At 41.8% G+C, this 22238-nt stretch overlaps 1 protein-coding gene across 1 annotated transcript in view; it reads right to left on the reverse strand.

The window, feature by feature from the left end:
- Positions 1-8689, reverse strand: part of LOC144769764 (olfactory receptor 5G9-like) — a 93997-nt gene extending 85308 nt beyond the window's left edge. The window contains exon 1 of the mRNA XM_078653943.1: positions 8528-8689. Coding sequence (XP_078510069.1) covers positions 8528-8689 — 162 coding nt within the window. The remainder of the gene's footprint in view (positions 1-8527) is intronic.
- Positions 8690-22238: the final 13549 nt, after the last annotated feature.

Raw genomic sequence — 22238 nt, forward strand, 5'->3', positions numbered from 1 at the left:
GACTGGGATGCCATCTCAGCCTGTAAACAGAAACAAGACGAAGACACTAGTGATTTTTATTCTAGATTTGAGAAATGTTTCATTATAAATAGTGGTCTGAAAACAAGTAGTGCATCGTATCCACATCTTTTCGTTACCAAACTAGTTGAGAATTCTTTACCACAAGTTAAAAATCGAGTACTGAAAGTCGAAAGTACCTGGCAAGCTAATACTCCGTCACAAATGCTCCAGATGCTACAGTATCACCAGAACAGAATCAGGGAGGAGCAGGAACATGAAAGGAGACGTATGAAAGACACGAAAATGAAAGTACTGGTTGCACAGTCTGTTCCACAAGACAGTCAGAAGAGGGGTCCGAATCAAACTAGTCATTCTACAGCTCCCGTTAAAGGGACATGCAATTACTGTAAACAGCCAGGTCATTATATAAACGAATGTGCAGTTCTGAAACACAACATAGCTACTGGTAAAACGAAAGAGAGACCACGTCCTCCTAGACAAGAACAAGTTTCGCAGAATTCTCAGCCACCGCAGAATGCACAACAGACAGTTACAGTACCGCAGCCTATAGCTGCCACACAACATGTTACACAGCAGATGCACAGTCGGAATATCCAGAATATCAGCAGTATTCATGAAACAGCCTAGAGAGGGAGGTTGGCTTGCCTCTCATCGAGATTCCTGTAGATCAAGAGGGTCCCTATGTACACAGTCAAGTGTTAGGGAAAGACAGAAAGTTTCTGATCGATACAGGGGCAAGTAGGACTACCATCAGTCATGACGAGGTTCCAGGGGCTCCACTCTCAGGCTCAAGAAACGTTTCCCTTGGATTTTCAGGAAAACCTATTGTTAATGAAATATCGAAACCAGTTTCCCTAGAAGTTGGTCCATTGTCCCGAACTACAGACTTGTTACTTACGAAATCCTGTCCCGAAAATTTACTAGGTATTAAGACACTGAAAGAATTAGGAGCAGTCATATGCTGTTCCCCAGAAGGAGTGAGATTGTTTTTACGTGATTTTAAAGGTCATTATGTATTACGTGATTTTGATCCAAGATTATTAAATGTACCACAGCATTTATGGGCGCAAGGTCCAACAGATGTAGGTTGTATGCACATTACACCATATCGTGTCACTCTGAAGCAAGGTGTTGTATTACCACGAATCCGACAGTACAAATTGCCACCTGAGGCTGTAGCAGCCTTATCAAAAAGTATTGACGAGCTCATTGCTCAAGGAGTAGTTGTAGAAACTGACTCCAATGTATGTAATTCCCCTATCATTCCGATTCTTAAACGTACTGATCCCAATGCACCTCCAGTTTATCGATTAGTGATTAACCTTCGAGAGCTTAATAAATGTATCATACCCCAGTACCCAGTGGTTCCAGATATTTCTTCCCTATTGACTGCCATTGATTCCGAAGCTACGTTCTTTACTGTTATTGATCTCAAGAACGCATTCTTTAGTGTCCCCATTCATCCAGATAGCCAATTCCTTTTCGGTTTCTGTTTAAATGGAAGAAGCTATAAATTCACACGAGCTCCTCAAGGTTTCACAGAAAGTCCTAGCATTTACAGTCAAGCACTTAAAAGACAACTAGACAATATTCATATGCCAACTGACACTGCTCTGCTCCAGTATGTCGATGATCTATTGATCACAGCCCGTTCTGAACGTGACTGCGAACGTGCGTCACTTACAGTTTTGTATTTCCTGGCTGAGATGGGGCACAAGGTGTCCCCTTCGAAACTGCAATTCTGTGTCCAGCAAGTGGTGTACCTTGGACACTTACTGTCCAAGAGGGGTAGGCAGTTGACACCAGACCGTATCCAGTTAATAGCACATCTTCCACAGCCCAAGACTCAGAAGGAGGTACGAGCTTTTATCGGCCTCACTTCTTACTGCAGACAATGGATTCCTCAGTACGCATATCTAGCTAAGCCACTGATACAGTTAACGACACAGGAGGCAGCCACATCGACTGTCCTCCCTTGGACCCAAGAACATACACTTGTTTTCAATGAGTTAAAGAAAGCTTTATGCCAAGCACCTGTTCTAGCGACACCAAACTACAGTAAGCCTTTTACACTTTTTGTCACTGAACGTGATGGTACTGCATTATCTGTTCTCACACAAGATCAAGCCGGACAATACAAGCCCTGTGCTTATTTCTCTAGCACATTAGATCCGGTGGCCCAGGCTCTGCCTGCGTGCCTCAAGTCTGTTGCAGCCACAGCACTAGCTATCAGACAAAGTGATTCCATAGTGTTAGGACACTCCCTGACAATACAAGTTCCACACTCTGTGGAAGTTCTCTTGAACCGAACACAGACTCAGCACTTGACAATTGCACGTTTAACAGGTTATGAACTGACACTGTTTCAGCCACACATAGAAATCAGACGCTGCAACATTTTAAATCCCGCTACACTGTTACCCTCAGTCACTTCAAATCCTGCCACACATGACTGTGTGGAAGTTGTTAACACCATGACAAAGCCAAGACAAGACTTGACAGACATTGCATTATCTGATACCGACCTGACACTTTATGTGGATGGTTCATGTATGAGAACAAGTACAGGAGAACTAGTAGCCGCGTATGCAGTGACTTCTGAAACTGAAGTTATAGAAACACATCGTATTGACACCCTGTCTGCTCAAGCAGCAGAGCTCATCTCTCTGACCCAAGCCTGCATACGAGCCAAGAACCTGAAAGTAAACATATACACAGATTCACGTTATGCATTCGGAGTCGTACACGACTTTGGAGTACTCTGGCAAGAGAGAGGTTTCATGACTTCTCATGGAACCAAGATTCAGCATGGCCCCCTCATTCAAGCTCTGTTAGATGCAATACATTTACCGACAGCTATCGCTATCATGAAGTGCAAGGCACATACGAAAGTCACTGACATCATTTCCCAGGGTAACAACCTGGCAGATCGAACAGCCAAGCTTACAGCTCAGACTCCAGACATTCCAGTTAACACGACACAGACAGACGTCCCAGTTCAGACGACTTGTATGACAGTTAAGGACCCTACACAAGACGTATTAGATATACAGTCACATGCTACTCCCGATGAAATCAAGAAATGGTCTGAACAAGGAGGGGTCCAGACAGATCAGGGATGGTTGACGAAGGGAAAAGCCACATGGTTTCTCCCCGACTCTATGGTTCAAGTTATTATTAACACCGCACGGAGGGCCTGATTCACAGAACTAACTTAAGACAAAATCCTAAACTTACTACTTTTGGTATTCACAGAAGTTAGGATTTTGTCTTAAGTTTGTCTTAAGACAAACTTAAGACAGACTTAAGACAGACTTAAGTTAGGATTTCTTCTTAAGTCCGTCTTAAGTTTGTCTTAAGACAAACTTAAGACAAAATCCTAACTTCTGTGAATACCAAAAGTAGTAAGTTTAGGATTTTGTCTTAAGTTAGTTCTGTGAATCGGCCCCATAGTCCAGCACACTTAGGAGAAAAAGCCATGTTAGACAGTATTCAGAACCTCTGGTTTAACAAGCATTTACGAGCAGCAGCCAAGCAGAAAGTGCGTACCTGCATGATCTGTTGTCAGTTCAATCCAGGTAAAGGTGTCCCGGTGGAACAAGGTGGATTTCATCCTCCTGACCACCCTTTTGAAGTCCTCCAGATGGATTATATTCAGATGGATCGATGTCGAGGTTTCAAGTATGTCCTCGTAGTAGTATGCGCTTTGTCCAGATGGACAGAAGCATATCCAGTTCCAGATTACACTGCCGCGACCACTGCCAGGCAGTTGGTTCGTGAGTATTTCCCCCGCTATGGATTACCGAGGGTCGTGTATTCAGACAACGGCCAGCCATTCTCCTCCGAACTCATGAAACAAGTATCCTTTCTGTTAGGGTACCAGTGGAAGTTTCACTGTGTACGACACCCCGAAGCAGCTGGTCTCGTAGAGAGACATAATCAGACCCTGAAAATCTGCATTGCAAAGGTATGCGCAGAGAAAGGCGTAGATTGGATGGTAGCACTGCCAGTCGCCCTTTTTTACATGAGAATGGTCGCTCACTCCCGTTCAGGTCTGTCCCCTTACGAGGTAGTTTTCGGTCGTCCCCCAAACATGTGGGGTACACCTAGGCCACGTACAATTACCGATGTTGACAGTAATATGCTGACAGATTACCTGGCTTCCTTGATGTCTGCACTACTCTCTTGTCGTTCACAGGTCGCCGCTGCTTTTCCAGACAACACCCAAGTGAAACCGCACGAGGTCATTCCAGGCGACCTCGTTCTGATTAGAAATTTTGATCGTTCAAGTCCGCTGGAGCCCCGCTGGAAGGAACCAAAGCTCGTTCTGATGACAACAAGGACTGCGATCAAGGTGGAGGGTCGTAAGGGGTGGTTGCACTCCAGTCACGTTAAACGATTTCATGGACTCCGTCCAAAGACTTTTTTCAAGGACTGCCCCGTTCTCAAGGACTGCCCAGATACTGACTCTAAACTTCCCCTGTTAGAGAAAACTCCACAGCAGGAGTATACAGAAAAATTAAGGTCTAGTAAGTCAGCCAGTTTAATTGTCTAAGTCCCTCTCGGGTGAAACGGTTAGACAGGTTCCTGACATGTATGAGATAGACCCACATAGTGAGAGAGTTAGTCGAAACTCTAAGAGAATACGTTATCGAAAGAATCTTCGAAGTCGATGTATTGTTACTCTATTAATTATGTTATTTCTGAGTCTTACAATTACAGGCATAAGTTATGTTTTACATATATATTTTCCTCCTATCGTTTCACATGTACATTTTTCCTCTAATGTTACAGTAGAGCACACATTTAGTGAACTGCCTCCTCACGAGTTATCCTATCGTCTTGCCATGCGCAATAATACTTTTATCCGTATGTTACACTATTCACACCAGACCAGCAATGCCACAAATTGTTGGGTGTGTGGTCGACTCCCCCCTTTCCAGACACCGAAGGGAGTTCTGCCACTTTTTCCCTATCCGTTTTCACATAATGGTTCATGTGGAGCATGGTCCACGTTAACGTCATCCTCAAACGATATGTCCCTTCTGAATAGAACATGTTTCCCAGACAAGGAAGGTCTTTCCCATAGAACAGGGTTAGATCTAGAAAATGAAGTATATGATCTGGGTAATTATTCCTCGAATTTCATGGTTTTGAATGTTCAGTCCGAGACTACTCCAGATTTGCCTGCTATTACAGTTCTACCAGTGAAAGGCGAATTATGTGTCAGAAAAAATGGTTCAGTACATGTTATGTTATGTTATGTTACGTTGTTTTTATATAGCGTACGGCTACTCGAACTGGAGTGTCCCGACGCTTTTTACATCTAGGACATAGTGATTGTACTACTGTGGTCGAGTATAGTGACAGTGGGAAATCTACTTTCAAAGCCTCACGTCATTCTTATTTCGTGTGTGGTCAGACCGCATATGTACGTCTGCCCCAAGATTGGGATGGAACATGTTACATTGCCTTCCTACTGCCACCTGTTTTCCTAGCCCCATCCGATTATCACAGAAATACACATCTAGTACACGTTAGACATAGAAGGGAGGTCGAGTCCCCAATTGTCGATCAGACTGAAACTGCCTTAGAACAGTATCAAGACTTCAATAAAGGTTTCTTTTTCTTCATAGGTCCTGTCCAGAATAGTAAGTTAATACGTAGGTTAACCAGAACCCTTGAAGCAGTAGTGAATGAGACTACTTCCGCTCTAGGTAACTTAACCGAGGAACAATCTGCTATGAGATTTGTTGTCCTTCAAAACCGCCTTGTTCTTGACGTCATACTGGCCGATAGGGGCGGAGCTTGTAGAGTCATCGGATCTAGTTGCTGCATTTTCATTCCTAATAACGCACCGTCTGTTTATTCAGCTATAACCAGACTCCATAAAATAGCCCATCAGTTGCACCAGAATCCAGGCACCTGGACATGGTCCGGTTGGCTCTGGAGTATAATATCTGCCTGGGGATGGAAAGTATTGTCATTCCTGGGTATAGCAGTAATGATCATATTCAGTTGCTGTCTCTGTTTACAATGTGGCCCTGCGATTTGCGGCTTGTGCGCTACATCTTGCATTCCAAGTCCAAAGTCCCGTTCCAAGAAGATTCGAGACGAGCAAATGATGCTCTATGAACAGATAGATGGTATCATGAATATTGATGTTTCCTGATGGAAACGTAGGGCACAAGGAGGGAATGAGGAAAATTGAATTTTGCCTTGTCATGTGTGCCTACGTGTTCCCCATCCTATGTTATATGTGCATGATTAATATGCATATATCCCCCTATGATCGATTAAAGACGCAATTATAGTTGTGTCCAACGTTAGTATGCCAGTTTCCAGTCCTCGTGAAAGCAACGTGAATTAGGCTTCTAGGCCTATGTTGCCAACGTTTTACATTATGCACGTTAGACTTATCGAATTGTCCCCGTTTCTAGGCCTCAAAGGGCCTGAACACCAGATTCAAGCTCCAGTCTCCTGAACCCACTCTGAGTAGCGATGCAGCCCCCACCTGCATCCCTGACCCTTCGCTTACTTCCTGCCGCGCAGCGCGGTGCCCAGCCTGGCTCTGCCTGCCTGTCTGCCAAGAATATGTTATGCCTCTAGTTATCAGTTCAGCTCTCCGTCTTCACATTCCTAAGCTAACGAACCGCATAAACATCTTCAGCTATAGTCTAGTCTTCCTGTCTCCATGCAAGAGAACTACTGAATTAATATTCATAGAAGATTCATAGCACACGCAATACACGTAGAATATATGCATGCACCAGCCTTAGTGTCAAGTAGCCTTTGCTCTGATAACTTTTAGATTCTATCAACATGTACTCCAAACACCAGATACCAGATATGCTATAGGTACATGTCGTCCTGACATCGCAGACTTTAGTCTCCTCTTCTAGTGCAGAAGTCAGAGCCCCCAGCTCTCCCCAGTTACACGTCATGGTCCGTTTGCGCGCACCACTAGGTTAAAGGTTCCAGCTGCCCAGGTATCCCCCTCCATGTATCCACCCATTTATGACACTTCTGTGACGTCTACATCACATGTCTTCGTGCACGCCCTGTGCACGCCTTCTTTTTACGCCCATGTGTTCTTATCTTCCGTTTGTCACTTGTTACGCCTACTGTATTCAATGCAATTGTAATGTTTTCCTATATATACTATGTACTGTTAATGAGACGTTGCAGCTGCCATTCCATGTCATTCTATTACAGGCTGTTCCGATCCTGTCCCTTCCCTTGTGCCTGATTAAAGCCTGTTCGACTCAGATACCCCGGATCCTGCCTCTTATTTATTGAGCTATCTGTTTTATTTAATGCATAGAAAAATAGTACCGGTAATTAATTATTTATTTACCACATTTGTATGGTTTCCCCAATTTTTCCTGAAATTTATTTGCTGGATATAAGACTCTGCACACTAGGGCACTGCACTTCAGAGCCCACTTTATGTGCTCTGACCCATACGATATGTAGAAATTGACTACACCCTGATTGAGTAATTTATCTTTTCTATAAGGTCATAGTATAACGTGTGGAAATACAACTAAGGCATTGAAAGTTTAATATCACCTGTGGACCGCAGCAGTTATTGGGCATGACTTTGGGCTTACCACAGTAGCCTGAATGCTGTAGTGTAAAATTTGCTTTGAGGCCTTTTAAAATAAAGTTTTTGACATGTTAGAAACTGTGGGGGCAGCAAACTGTGCTCTGCCCCATTGCAGAGTTTTTGCTGAACTCCGCGCCCCAAGCGGTGCGCGGAGGTGCAAAACTCGCCAGGGGAGTGGAGTTTGCTGCCTCCACTCCTCTGGCCGAGTTCACAGAGTTTTGTGACTTCATGCACCACTTGGAGTGTGAAGTTTAGCAAAAACTCTGCAATGCGAGCAGAGCAGAATTTACTAGCGCACTAACCCATTCATACGAGGTCGTGTGTGCTGAATGCTGCCTGAAACTAAATACAAGCTGAATGCAATGTGAGATGAAGATGTAATGGCCGTCCTCACCCCTGCTACATGCACCACACAGCAGTGCAGTGTTTATGTGTAGAGTACCAGAGTGGACCGGCTTGTTTGTGTTGCATGCATCTTCAGTAAGGCACAGCACACATATTGGGCGCTCCTCTCCCCCTGCCCAGCATGCCAGGGCCTGCCCCCAATGATGTCACAGGCAGGAAGACAGGAAGCTGTGCATGCCTTTCCAGAATTCGAACTTGTGAGCTGCATGAAATGATCGTAACTCCGAGGTCAGCAATGTAGATTGAAGAAGATTTATTGAGAGATCCAGAAAACAAGTCAATACGTGAAGCCTGGGTCGTAACTGTCATCCATGGAATCCGGAACCCAGCAATGTTCCTGATTCCAGGTATGACACGACAACACCACACATTCCCCTTCGTAAAGAGAAATAAAGCAATTTAAAGCAATGGATAAAGAACAAGAACAAATAAACAATTTACAATATGAATTCTGAAAAGAATATAAGAGAAAAAATTGCATAATACACAAACCAGATCACCTATAAAGTTGATAGTCTTTGGTCCACACAGGAACATGACATTTTCTCTGTGCTCGTTGGACAGGCACAGAGTCATCAGAAGAACAGGAAGGCTTGCTTTCAGGAACACTGTGAAGGGTTGTAGAACCAGAGAATTTCCTCCAATTGCTAGCATTATTGGAAGATTTTAAGCAGGACGGAATTCCAGACTCTGGGGACACCTCCTTAGGCCACAACCACCTAGGAACCTTTACCACTTTGGACAAACTCCACACGTTACCATCAGAAAGCTCAACAACCTGTCTTCCGACACGCGTGACCATCAAAGGACCAGAATACCGTGACTCCCCAGACTTGACAGATCTACACTTCTTAACACGGACCCAATCTGGCGATTTCACCTGTACAATACTGCCACGGTCTGTGACGCAGCGCCGACAGCTTCCATGGACATTTTGTGATCCTTTGCATACAACGAAAAACCACGATGTAGGTAGGGACTCCAGGCTTTTTTTTAAAGTTCTTGCCCAATCGTCGCCAGTGAAATGATCGTAACTCCGAGGTCAGCAATGTAGATTGAAGAAGATTTATTGAGAGATACAGAAAACAAGTCAATACGTGAAGCCTGGGTCGTAACTGTCATCCATGGAATCCGGAACCCTGAAGTGTTCCTGATTCCAGGTATGACACGACAACACCACACTGCACTTCATAACAGATGTCAGTGTTAAAGCACATAGCCACTATCCTACAAAATGACATAAATCAATTAATTAATAAAATATTTTAACTTCCAATATTTATCCCCAGAAAAGTTCACACCCCAAAGTCATGCTTCTTAATGTTAAATGTGTCAAATGCTAACCGTTGTACTATCACTGACTGTGGATCACAGTGACAGTCTCCTGCCCTGCCTCTCAAATGTACTAACATAAGCTTACTCTGTGCAATATTTTACATCTACAGTTTTTCATGATGTCAGAGAGCCACGTAAGTGTTGGTGACCTAGAATAGTCGGGGTACCATTAACAGACTCCAAAGCACAGAGAGAGCAGGAGAGGCCACGCCCCTGTTTGTGCAGGTCACATGACCTCGAAGGCTATAGGGCCGTTAGTCAGGGCTGCTAGTCCCACTTCAGGGTATACAACTGCCTGGCCAGGCTCCCACAGCACTGGGAAGAGAGCAGAACAGAGGCTGGGAGGATTGGGATACCCGGCACCAGCACTGGCCATGCTTGGAGATACCTTGTGCCGTGGTTCTTGTAGAAACAACACCCTCTGTAGACAGGAGACAGAGGACCCCTTCGGAACAGTGAACCTTCCAGAAGCTGGGCTGGACATACCTCTTTCCCTCCTTGCAGCAGGACATGGAGATCCATAGGTGCCGGTGAGTGCTATGCTTCCTGCCTCTGAGGCCCTAGGGTATTAGAACAGGGTTAACCCATAACAAGTCACTGAGACCTGGGTATTCTTGCAGCGTGGACCTCGACAGAACGCGAACAACTGGGATGGAGGCAGAGGACAGACACCCAAGCAAGTGCACTTCCAGTCAGACCAACATGGGGAAAGAACAACGCGCAACAAGACCTACAGATGGTGATCCCTTCAACAACTTTACATCCCATAATCAATATATCACAACATGTATTAGATACTAACGAAATTAGTGTTCTGAGTAAAGGCCTGTCGTATGTCCCGACAAATCGTCCAGACGATTTTACAATTCGATCAGAATTGTATAAATTTTTCCGCAAAATACGCTTGCGGTATTTTTTCCGAACTGCAACGACATTATCTAATCAGTCTCTCACTGGACTAAGAACACCCTCTGTCTTTGTTCCACATTCGGGTGCCATGTCATCCAAGATACTAGCTTACGAAGCAGTAGTCTGGAGAGACGTGCAGGAAGTTTTGAACTCCCGCTCATTCACCAAATATAATGTAAGCAAAGTCGAAAGGACAGCCCTACAGTCACTTGCAAAAAATAACATGATTGTCATCAAGCCTGCCGACAAGGGGGGTGCCATAGTCGTACAGGACACCTCGGACTATGAATCAGAAATCCTTCGGCAACTCAATGATGGGGCAAGTTATCGACTTTTAAGATCAGATCCCACTCAAGTCATTGCCACCGAGATCCAAGAGCTGACCAAGGCAGGCCTCGATCTAGGTTTTCTATCTGAAAATGAATACAGTTATCTCAATCAGAAATATCCTCGCCTTGCAACCATCTACACCATACCAAAGGTACACAAGAGCATGACCGCACCCCCCGGACGACCCATCGTCTCTGGATGTGGTTCAATCCTGGAACCACTGGGAAAATATATCGATTTCTTCATCAAACCACTAGCGGAATCCTGTCAATCGTACATCCGAGATACCATGCATACAATCACGATCGTGGAGAATCGACAATTTGATCCTCAACATGAAATACTTGCCACTTGTGATGTGGTATCTCTGTATACATGCATCCCCCAGCAAGAAGCACTGGCGGTGATCACAAGGTGCTTAAACGAACGACCAGCACCTGTACAAGTACCTACGGATTTTATCATAGCACTATTGACCATAGCTATGACCAAAAACTTCTTCATTTTCAAAAACAAATTCTACTTACAGACGTCCGGTGTAGCGATGGGTGCCCCTTTTGCTCCGGATGTAGCAATTTTGTACATGGCAGCATTTGAGAAGTATACTGTACATAATGATCTGAATCCATTTAGAGACCAACTAAATCTATGGATACGATACATAGACGATATTCTCCTCATCTGGAAGGGTGGCTCTGAAGAACTGGCGGCTTTCCTTGAGTGGCTCAATCTGCAATCACCACATCTAAAATTCACCAGTGAATCAGATAACCAGCGGATCAACTTTCTAGATATTACTATCTATGAAGAGTCAGGCACTCTCCAAACTACATTGTACAGAAAACCAGCAGAACGCAATTCATTGCTACAATATAACAGCCACCACCCCCGTGCCCTCCGAGATAACTTACCATTCGGACAGTTTCTCCGAATCCGTCGCAATTGCTCCAACAAAGAAAACTATTTGCTAGAATCTGAACAGTTGACCAACCGTCTACACCAGCGGGGTTATCCCAAGCGCTTGGTGAAAAAATCAAGAAAGCGCGCCTGGTACTACCCAAGGGATGAGTTACTTACCCCCAAAGAAAGGACACCAGCTGAAGAACAAAGAATAGTATGTGTAACAACATTCTCTACCAAGAGTAACCAAATCAAACAGATAATCAACAAACATTGGCAATTGATATCAGATGACCTCAATCAAAAAGGACCGCCTCTTCATGCATTCAAACGAGCTAAGAGTGTCAAAGACCATGTGGTGCGTTCCTTTCTATCTACCCCTGACGAACCCACAATCACCTCTCTATGGAATCTTCCACCGATCCTGGGCCACTTCAGATGTGGCAATTGTAAGGCATGCGACACCACGATCCAAACCAAGGATTTTGTCCATCATCAACATACAATTCCACTGAAGTTCCATAGTAATTGCAACACATCCAATGTAATTTACGCCATTGTCTGTCCCTGTGGACTAATATACATAGGCCAAACACAACAAAGGGCCAGAGTACGGATTCTTCAGCACATGAGCAGGATCAGGTGTGATGTACAAGGGGCGCCCTTAGTAGATCATTTCAAGTCCGCAGCCCACTCCCCTGAAAGTCTAAAATGGGTGATTTTGGAGAAGGCAACACTGGGCCCCCGGGGTGGGAATATCACCAACATTCTAAATGTCCGGGAAATCAAATGGATGTTTCACTTTGATTCGATTGCCAATGGGTTGAACGAATTTGACAGTTCATTTTCGCAGTTAGCAACAATGACTTGATATCCAGTCACTAACCTTTGGTATTAACATTCCTGTAAACATGAAAGGCCTTTACCCTCTTGTGAGAGGTACGCCCTTCATTGACATGTATGGCTCATTGACAAACAGTGCACTGTTTGAGGGACTGATATCGTGTTGTGGCTTATGTGAATATCCGGGCCGGGGCCAAACGAGTCCAATGTATACTGAGGGGGACTATACCCTCTTGCAGAGAGGTACTCTCCTAGTCACTAGTAATGTTTAGATGCACTTTCTTAATGAGTCCTATGTATATCAAGTGGGACTATACCCTCTTGCAGAGAGGTACTCCCTTAATTATTATCAATGTATAAATGCATACATCTGGTGCTATGAACCAGCGCTATAAGATGCCGCCAACAAGAGTGTGTTGAATCTCAACTGAAACACTGTAGTGTCAATGAAATGTCTGCACTGGAGCTGTATCTTGATATGTCCACATAAAAGTCGTATTTCCACGAGTTGCTTTAGGCCACCCGTCATCCCACACCTACTCGCCTAATATAGCGTCAGTCTCCATGGCAACCGCGTGAGGACACAGTTTTGTACTTCATGTCCATACTAATAAGATACGCATGGTTGAAATTTAAGGCTAATGCTTGCAAACGGCCAATAAAAGGTTTTCCAGCCGAATCGTAATTTAATTTAATTTCCCAATTGCTAATTCAGGCTCTGACCCAGTTCCACCGCAGTCTGTCTTCGCGCTTCATTTGCAATCGCGCGGGTCACGTGATCCGTTTCCATGGTTATGTCAGTAACCAGGAAATCTGCCACGTTTCGCAAGACGCCAGCGTTCCCCGTGGTCCGATTCAGTCGGCATTTGAGGTAAGCCCTAGCCGCTTAGGCTGCAAATGCCTCTATACTGCATGCGATCCTTCACCAGACATGCCCCTATGACGAAGGACTGACTGTGTGCAATTTCCCTTTCTAGGTCAACCATCAAACCGAGGTTGCGCCTTAGACCACACCGACCAAGCTGAAGAAATCGGTGAGTCCGTGTCCCCGGTTAATCTTGCTATTTAATGATGCGTGGCACACGCAAATGTCCAATCCCGTATGCCCGGTTATTATTATAATGTAACCATTTGTGGTACTCGCTAGTGTCTAAGCCCTTCCTTACGCGTTTTTCAGATTTTACTGACACAGAGGGGACGCACCACCACCTAGTAATCCGATTGGGACACCGGTAAGCGAATAAACCCCCCCCTTTTTCAATGTATTAACAGCACCTACTGACTATATGCACAGTATCCAATATCCTAAGCACTTGCATATCGTCTTTTCAGAATTTAACCGTGTCAGCGCCTCACGGCCGGCCGCGCTCTCCAACTCTCCATTATGTATCTCGAATGTATGATGGACTACTTATCCTAACGGTGAGATTTGATCATAATTACTATGATTTCTTTGGAGTGCCTTATGCGCTCACATTCCAGTCTAAGTCACGTTCCATTTTCTCTCATATCTGCAGTACGTCAAACCACTTGGAAGACGATTGCAGAGATCAGATAGAGCGCCAAGTACAACGGTATGCTCTTCCATGTGTGCGATAGTGATTTTAAATACTGTTTTTGTATTAACCGATACATTCCGCCTTCTCATTATTAATATCCTCTATATATACGTATCTATCAGGTTGCCTGCCCGTTTCCCTGTCCTGAAGAAGACCCCACGGCAAGGGCTCAACCAACCCTGCGCTATTCAGAGGGTCGAAACGTCGACATCATCCATATAGTCAACTCCTTCCCCACATTTTTGCCAGTAATTGCTGTATTGGAGTATGACATTGTTTATGTATATATCGTCAAAGCGACTCATTCTTTGTGTAATGAAATGAAAACACAATTGTAGCAAAGATTTTTGGATAATTCTTGTTTTTATTGTCACAAGTTTCCACCACGCCATCCTCACACTATCACTTCCTCCCCTCCCCTTTTGGGCACCGTACAACCTATTCTATGCATTTAAAATGTTAATGTATTCGATACATTGCTCCTCATTGTGAATTAAAACAATGTCGAATTCATTTAGTATTGTTTGAATCTTCTTTAAAGTTATAAGTATATTTGTTCTCTTACTGAGACCCCTTCCTTTCAGTACTTCTGAGGCCCTAGGGACACTGCATTGTGTACTAGGGTGAGACCGTTGCAGGGCCTGGTTGGGAGAGGAGCAGGGGTCACATCTTAAAAGAGACACAGGCATTTCCTGCTGTTCACCACAGGGAGGATAAGGGCCAGAGTGGATAGTGTAGATCTGCACGTGTCCTTCTTCCTCCTTGGGGACTCTTGCACGGGAAGTTACTATGGAAACAGATTTATTAATGCATGTCCTGCCTCCACTGCTGTCATTGTACAGTGTGTGGCATGAATTGCATGGCTGTCTGATTTGTGAACTTGCCCTGTTCAGGGACAGGAAAGGGACAAGGGGGGTGATGTCCCTTAAACGTGACCTCCCTTACAACAGCAGCTGGCGTAATACATATGGATGTGTGTAAGATTGCTGAGGTATCACTTTTAAAAGCAGAAAACCATTCCATTTGCAAGGAAAAAGAAGGTCCAGATGTTGTATTTTGCTAAGTTTTTTGAGAAATCCACAACACTCCACAAGTAGAATTCCGCAAGCTGTGTCCACCTATAGTAAAAACATCTCTTTTAAATATGTAAAACTTATAGCCTACTCAAAAGGGTGCATGATATTTAAAAGTGGAACATGTAGAAAATGAATGTTACCATGTCCTTACAGTGACAATGTACAAAAAAGTATTTTCACTGTGGCAGGTCTAGCTGTCCGATGTACAAAACCAAAGTACAGTTCAAAATACAAACACTACTATCTCTAGAAAGTAACAAGTTAGAAAAATAATGAAACAACTATTTTAATAGTTATTAAAACATTCAATGGTGGAGTCTGATTTTTTTTAAATATTAAGGAAAAGTAACTTTTAGAAAGTTACCCTTTACCAGCCTGAATTGTGAGAATGTTAATTAGCATAAGCCTCAGCCTGTGCTCAAGCTTAGAACAGGTGCAAAAGAGGTGTGAAATGCCTCCTAGAAGAAAATATTAAGCTTACCTGGATGGTCAGATATGACTCAACAGAATATGCCAGGTGGGTGCTGTGGGCATCATGTTGCCACCACAGTGTTAAATCCTGCTAACAGGTCTGTTGAGCCATGTGTAAAATTATGAGAACACTTGAAAGGGATAGAACAGGATGCCAGGACAATGTCTGTGTATCCCTTATCTGGTTTCTAGAGGACCCAGCTCTTGCCCCAACAGATGTCTGCCTCTGGGTTTGTTGTGGGTACAGTGCCTGCTTCAACTGGATTTTTTAGTGTACGATGTGGGAGGCCACTATGATTACCATAGTACACTCGCCACTCACACCCCCAGCCTCAGAGGCAATTTGAGTGTGGCCTTTTTGGATTTGCCCTGACACATCACACTTTGGGGCCAGGGCTTGGGAGCCTTTATTCCATTGACTAGAGCAGTGGTTCCCAAACTTTTGACTCCTGAGGACCCCCATTGAGTCACCACTGGAAGCCGGGGACCCCCAAGCAATTTGCATGAGTTAAATTTCAAATATTAAAACAGTAACTAAAATAAAAAAACACACGTGTACACACAAAACAAATACTCAAACTACTAAGAATTTTGGGGCCAGATGTACGATCATTTCATTTAGCGCCTCGCAATTGGCGACACAATGCGAGTTGCAAATTGCGAGTCGCTAAATGAAATGTACAACATTGTGTTTAACACTGTTTGGGATTCCCAATGGGGTCGCAAATTGCGGGGCTCATTAACATTAATGAGCCTCTCGCAATTTGCGAGCCCATTGGGAATGCCCGCCCTCCCAGGGATGGTGGCCTGCTGTGCTTAGCAGGCCACCATGTCTGGGACTGCTTTTAAATAAAGGAGTTTTTTTTAAAAAATTCAGCCCGTTTACCATGAATTAAAAAAAAAAATATGAAACGTTTTAGGTTAATTTTTTAAGGGCAGGCAGAGGTCCCTGGAACCTCTGCCTGCCCTTAAAAAATTTTTTTGCATGCATTTGCAAAGGGGGGACCCCTTCCCATTTGCGAATGCATTACCATCTACTTGATGTAGATGGTAATTGCAAGTGTTTTGTGACCGAAAAACATTTGTACATGGTTTTGAGACTCGCTATTTGGAAAGGAATGCCCCTTCCAAATAGCAAGTTGCAAAACCTATTTAGCGAGTCGCAAAGAAATTGCAACTCGCTAAATAGGCCCAATAAGTTTTTGCATGCGCAAATGGGTTCACGAACCCATTCGCGCATATAAAATCGGATCATACATCTGACCCGTAGTATTTTATATTGAAGGAACAGCACCTCTGTCACATGTATTTTGTTTTTTTTATAGCATCTCTCATACCATTGTAGGATGTCAGAGCACTTTACATCACACACATATAGAGACATTGAATCATACATGTAAATCAGTGTGTATATAAAATGTTAAATAAGGTAAAGGGGGCTACAGGTTCACATGCCATTCATACTGGTAGGCATTTTTAAAGAGTGCTTGGTCTGGAAAAGCACAAACTCAGGATTCAGAACATAACACAGTGGCTAGTAACATTAAAAATGTATCCCCCCCCCCCCAACAAATCTTTTTAGCAGCATCAGGATAATGAATAACTGGGTAAAAGCATAAGTTACTAACTGGTACCATGCAGTTTGCAAGCAGCTCTTTGATGACAGTTTATAGGTCCCTCTGCTAGATTACGATTGCCACTTATGAAGTGTACAGTAACAAAATAATCTCTGTGACAAAAGCAGTAACCACAAACCTATTCACATAAAATACTGCTTTTCTAAAAATGCATGTTACACGTTCTTTGCAGTAGGCACATTCACCCTCTGTGCTACATTAGTTAAGTCAAAGCTGCCACTGAACAAAGCTCGCCTCACTCTCCAGCAGGTACATTAATCACTGGCATTATCTTGACACTTTTATTGTTGCTGGAAAGCTGCTAATTACACAAGAACCTTTTCTGTGCTTTTAAAACTGCTGTCTACGGACCCCCTGGGAATGTGTCACGGACCCCTGGGGGACCACGGACCACAGTTTGGGAAACACTGGACTAGAGAGTAACTATGAATGTCTTGGGGTGTCACACACCCGCAGGCTAGTGAACCCTACAAAGCCAGCTCTGTCAGAACACTGCTGTACTCGTGAAATGATTCCAGACAGACCAAACCTATCACACTTGGCATGTGTGATCTTTTAGGAGGACCTGAGGAGGTTGGATCGGTTTCCACTTGTAACCGAAGAACAAAAAGATCTGCAAGTATCATAGAGTGATTCCATGGGTGGGTCCAGGACCATAACAAAGTAGATGGGGACATTCCTGTGATGAATTTCAGCTGACCAGTGGCAACTGGGCCAGGGCTGGACTCTGCTGACGCCCTCTGCTTGGCAGTCTGAATATCTATAAGTGCTCCAGCTGAGGTTGTGGAACCTTGAAAGTGTACCTCGGTGGTTGTATGGGCACCAAAAGAAATTTGTGAAAGTTTTCAAATGCTTTTCTCAAGAGCTTCAAGAGGATCCATCGTGGAAGTTATCCAGCTGGTAGTTCTACAGCGTCGGATTGAGTTTCTCTGACACAGAGGGGAGTTTTTTGTCAGACAAAATGAAAAGTCCTTTTTCAGACTGGTACTTAGGAACTTTTTGCATCTTCTGTACTTTCAGGACCTAATAGGGTCACTCTACTTGTTGTATCTGGACCGTGCTCCATCGTGCTTGGCCTCAAATTGCACCTTGGTCCTGGCTCCTGCGACGATTGACTACTTTCTGGCTCTATTTTCACTAAGATCGTTAAAAATGAATATCTCAGATTTCTGGTATAGGCTTTTTATCATTTCCATGTCATTTTGCTTAATATTTGTTCCCTATTTTTATACATTGGTGTGTTTTTTTATTGTTTTGTGCTTAAGATGTTTTAACTGTGTTTGTACTTCTAAATGCTTTACATATTTTCTCTAAGTTCAGCCTGTCTGCTCTGTGCCTCAAATACCAGGGATTGAGCTCAGGACTACATTACTGAAACCTCTGACTGGACCTAACAAGTCAATGACTTTATTACCTGGGGTGAACTACTATCAACCCCAATTAATAATTCACTTTCTCTTACTGCTGATCGTCCAGAATGTTGTGATATAAATACTCTTTCTCTAGATTGCACAGAGCGGGGGATGACGTCAGCAGGCTTAATGTTCTCCAGCAATGCACTAATGTATAGTGTACTGGCCGTCAGAGCTAGGACCAAGACCGACACCAACAGACCAAGCATGAAATCTAGGGATCATCCTAGATGACAAGCTAAACATGATGGTTCAAGTGCAACTCCTGCTTCCACATCGTATACATGTTGCAAAAAATCTTCAAATGGTTGCCTCAGAACACCTGATGGACCATCACACAAGCACTCATCAACAGCAGGCTAGACTACAGTAAAACCCTTGATGCCAGAATCTCTAAACAACTCCTACACAGACTCCATAACATCCATAACACCACTACAAGACTCATAATCGACCTTGCACAGCTCACCCACATCAAATAGCACCTCAGGAAGCTTGATTTGGTTCCCCATTCACAAGATCAGCCAATTCAAACTTCTCATTCACACATACAAAGCCCTACACAACACAGGACCAGAATATCTGATAGCGGCATACACTTTCACCAACCCACCAGACACCTACAGTCTGCCTCACTCTTACTTGCACACATTTCCTGCATCCACAAAGGAAAACTGAGGTCGCTCATTCTCCTACATTGCACCCAAGACAAGGAAATCCTCCCTAAATGCATCAGAGCCTCATCCTCAGTTCTTGAGTTCTGCAAGAAGCTGAAGAACCAGCTCTTTGTTTAAGTACCTTGGGGACCACAAACTTACACACCTTCCCAAGCCCCTGGATACCCTCTCAGTTTAGTGCACTATACTACTGAATATAACATAACATAACATACTGGGAGAGGAGACTATCCACGTTAGAATATTTTACAAAACGAGCCTAATAGTTACCCATTTTCCAACTTCCCCTCTTACTAATCAGATGTGAAAAGTGCAAGTTGAGCACCCGACGCACCATAGACAACAGCAGGTGGTTAAATGTCCTGTTCTGCTTTGTATACAAAAGAAAGGAGAGACCCTTATGGCCAGCAATATCCAATGACACTGAAGGCACAGGAGCCCATATATCTGCACGGCCTTACTCCTAATAGTGAGCCCATATCCTCAGGGGATAGTTTGGGGTATTTAGATTACCATTGTTTACATATATTTTATTTTTAACTGAAACATTAAATACACACATTTAACAATATATAGAAACATATTAATACATACCACAATTAAAATAATACATTTTAAAAACAAGATATAGCAATATATATTAACAATTATAAAATATATATAATTCACAAATAACCAAACAGCACTAATATTAAAATAAATAATCAAAACAATATAACAAAATACATTTATCACCGTTAAAAATAGCCAAACATTTATTAAATAAATATATAAACAAATATATTGGTACACTAATATAATATCAAATAACATATACCCTTAAACAAATATATACAATGTCTACCAAAATAACATATAACTGCCAAAATAATTAAACAGGCGCTATAACAACCAATAAAATAAAAGCATAAATAACAAAAACCAATAGGAAGCTTCAAGTAATAAAAACAACACTATGAAAGAAGCTAATTAATTAACCAAAAATTACCTCATAGTCTTCACAGATTGGCGAAGGACGTAACTCTGCCAGGATGAAGCCCCAACAAAGGACTTTCAAAAGAGCCACATCAAACAGCTTAAATTCAAAGTAAGTACAATAACTAAAAAACATACATATGCCCCCAACTAATCATAAAATAATGAAACCATGTAAAATGAATAAATAAATGCATTTTCCTATTTTACAGACTAAACAAACTGATTTACAAACCTTACCAAAAATCAACACTGCAAAGAAACAATTTGTGCAGCATTCTACCAATAAAAGATTAAGCATAAACGAAAATTGATCAAACATATAAAACAAAGTATAACCATTAATAATTTCTAAACCTTTTTCTAAATCAACTGATAAGCAACACTAACAAAAAAAAACCAAATACACATTTACACTCTTTTTTCTACTCCAGGCTGCAACAATTCAAAGCAAAAAGCTACATTAAAGAAACCAACTAAATCTACCAAAAATAGTAGGTATTGTTTTAAATATACTTAAAAATAAAACCAACTAAACACTAACTAACCTGAAAAAAATTGAAATGTATAAAATTTCCATCATAATAATAAATATAATTTATTTTCACCAAACGTATAACAAAAAGAACATTAAAGCAGAAGAAAACCAAAAAGAATTTCAAAGACAAAATCGAAAATGACAAAAAGAACATATATGTAAGTATTAATAAAAAAGTAATATAACAGTCAAAATGTTGACATTAAATTTATTAACTATTTTTACGGAAGTCAGACAAAATATCGAAATTAAAATATCGATATACAATAATATCGATGTTTTAATATCGATGGTATAGAATATCGATGTGCCATAATATCGACCGACAGAATATCGAGATTAAGGTATGTATGTTAGTAATATCGAAATTTTGCTGTTTAGTGTTATGTATTTTATTTTGTTGTTTACATGTTTGCTAAATATGTTTAGAAATGTATGTTTGAAAATTAGTAATTTTGTTAACATTTTGCGTTTTAGTATTAGAGCGGGTTGTGGGTTTATAGGGGAATAGGGTGGGAAGTAATTTAATAATAATTAATTAATTAATATATGTTTGTAAATATTTTTAATTAATAATTAATTGGGAATTAATTAATATTAATTAGTTAATTAATTATTATATGTTTGTAAATATTTTTAAATAATTAATTGGTAATTAATTAATATTAATTAGTTAATTAATTTATATACATTTGTACATATTTTTATTTAATAATTAATTGGTAATTAATTAATATTAATTAGTTAATTAATTAATACAATTGTGTACACATTTATAATTGGTAATTAATTATTATTAATTAGTTAATTACATTAATTAGATTACTTTTTTAATATATATAATTTTTTGTTATTGTTAATTAATTATTTGGGAAAAATTAATATTAATTAGTACATTAAATTAATTATAGCTAATGTGCTAATATATTAACTTTATTGTTATTGTTAATTAATAATTAATTGGTAATTAAATAATGTTAATTAATTTTGGGTAAAGGAGTATTTTTAGGGTTCAGGGTCAGTTTTCAGTTCTTGGGTAAAGGGGTATTTTTGGGGTTCAGGGTCAGTTTTCAGTTTTTGGGTAAAGGGGTATTTTTAGGGTTCAGGGTCAGTTTTCAGTTTTTGGGTACAGGGGTATTTTTAGGGGTCAGGGTCAGTTTTCAGTTCTTGGGTAAAGGGGTATTTTTGGGGTTCAGGGTCAGTTTTCAGTTTTTGGGTAAAGGGGTATTTTTAGGGTTCAGGGTCAGTTTTCAGTTTTTGGGTAAAGGGGTATTTTTAGGGTTCATGGTCAGTTTTCAGTTTTTGGGTAAAGGGGTATTTTTAGGGTTCAGGGTCAGTTTTCAGTTTTTGGGTAAAGGGGTATTTTTAGGGTTCAGGGTCAGTTTTCAGTTTTTGGGTAAAGGGGTATTTTTAGGGTTCAGGGTCAGTTTTCAGTTCTTGGGTAAAGGGGTATTTTTATGGTTCAGGGTCAGTTTTCAGTTTTTGGGTAAAGGGGTATTTTTAGGGTTCAGGGTCAGTTTTGGGTTTTTGGGGTACAGGGG

Source organism: Lissotriton helveticus, chromosome 7, assembly GCF_964261635.1.
Source record: "Lissotriton helveticus chromosome 7, aLisHel1.1, whole genome shotgun sequence".
NCBI classification, from domain to species: Eukaryota; Metazoa; Chordata; class Amphibia; order Caudata; family Salamandridae; genus Lissotriton; species Lissotriton helveticus.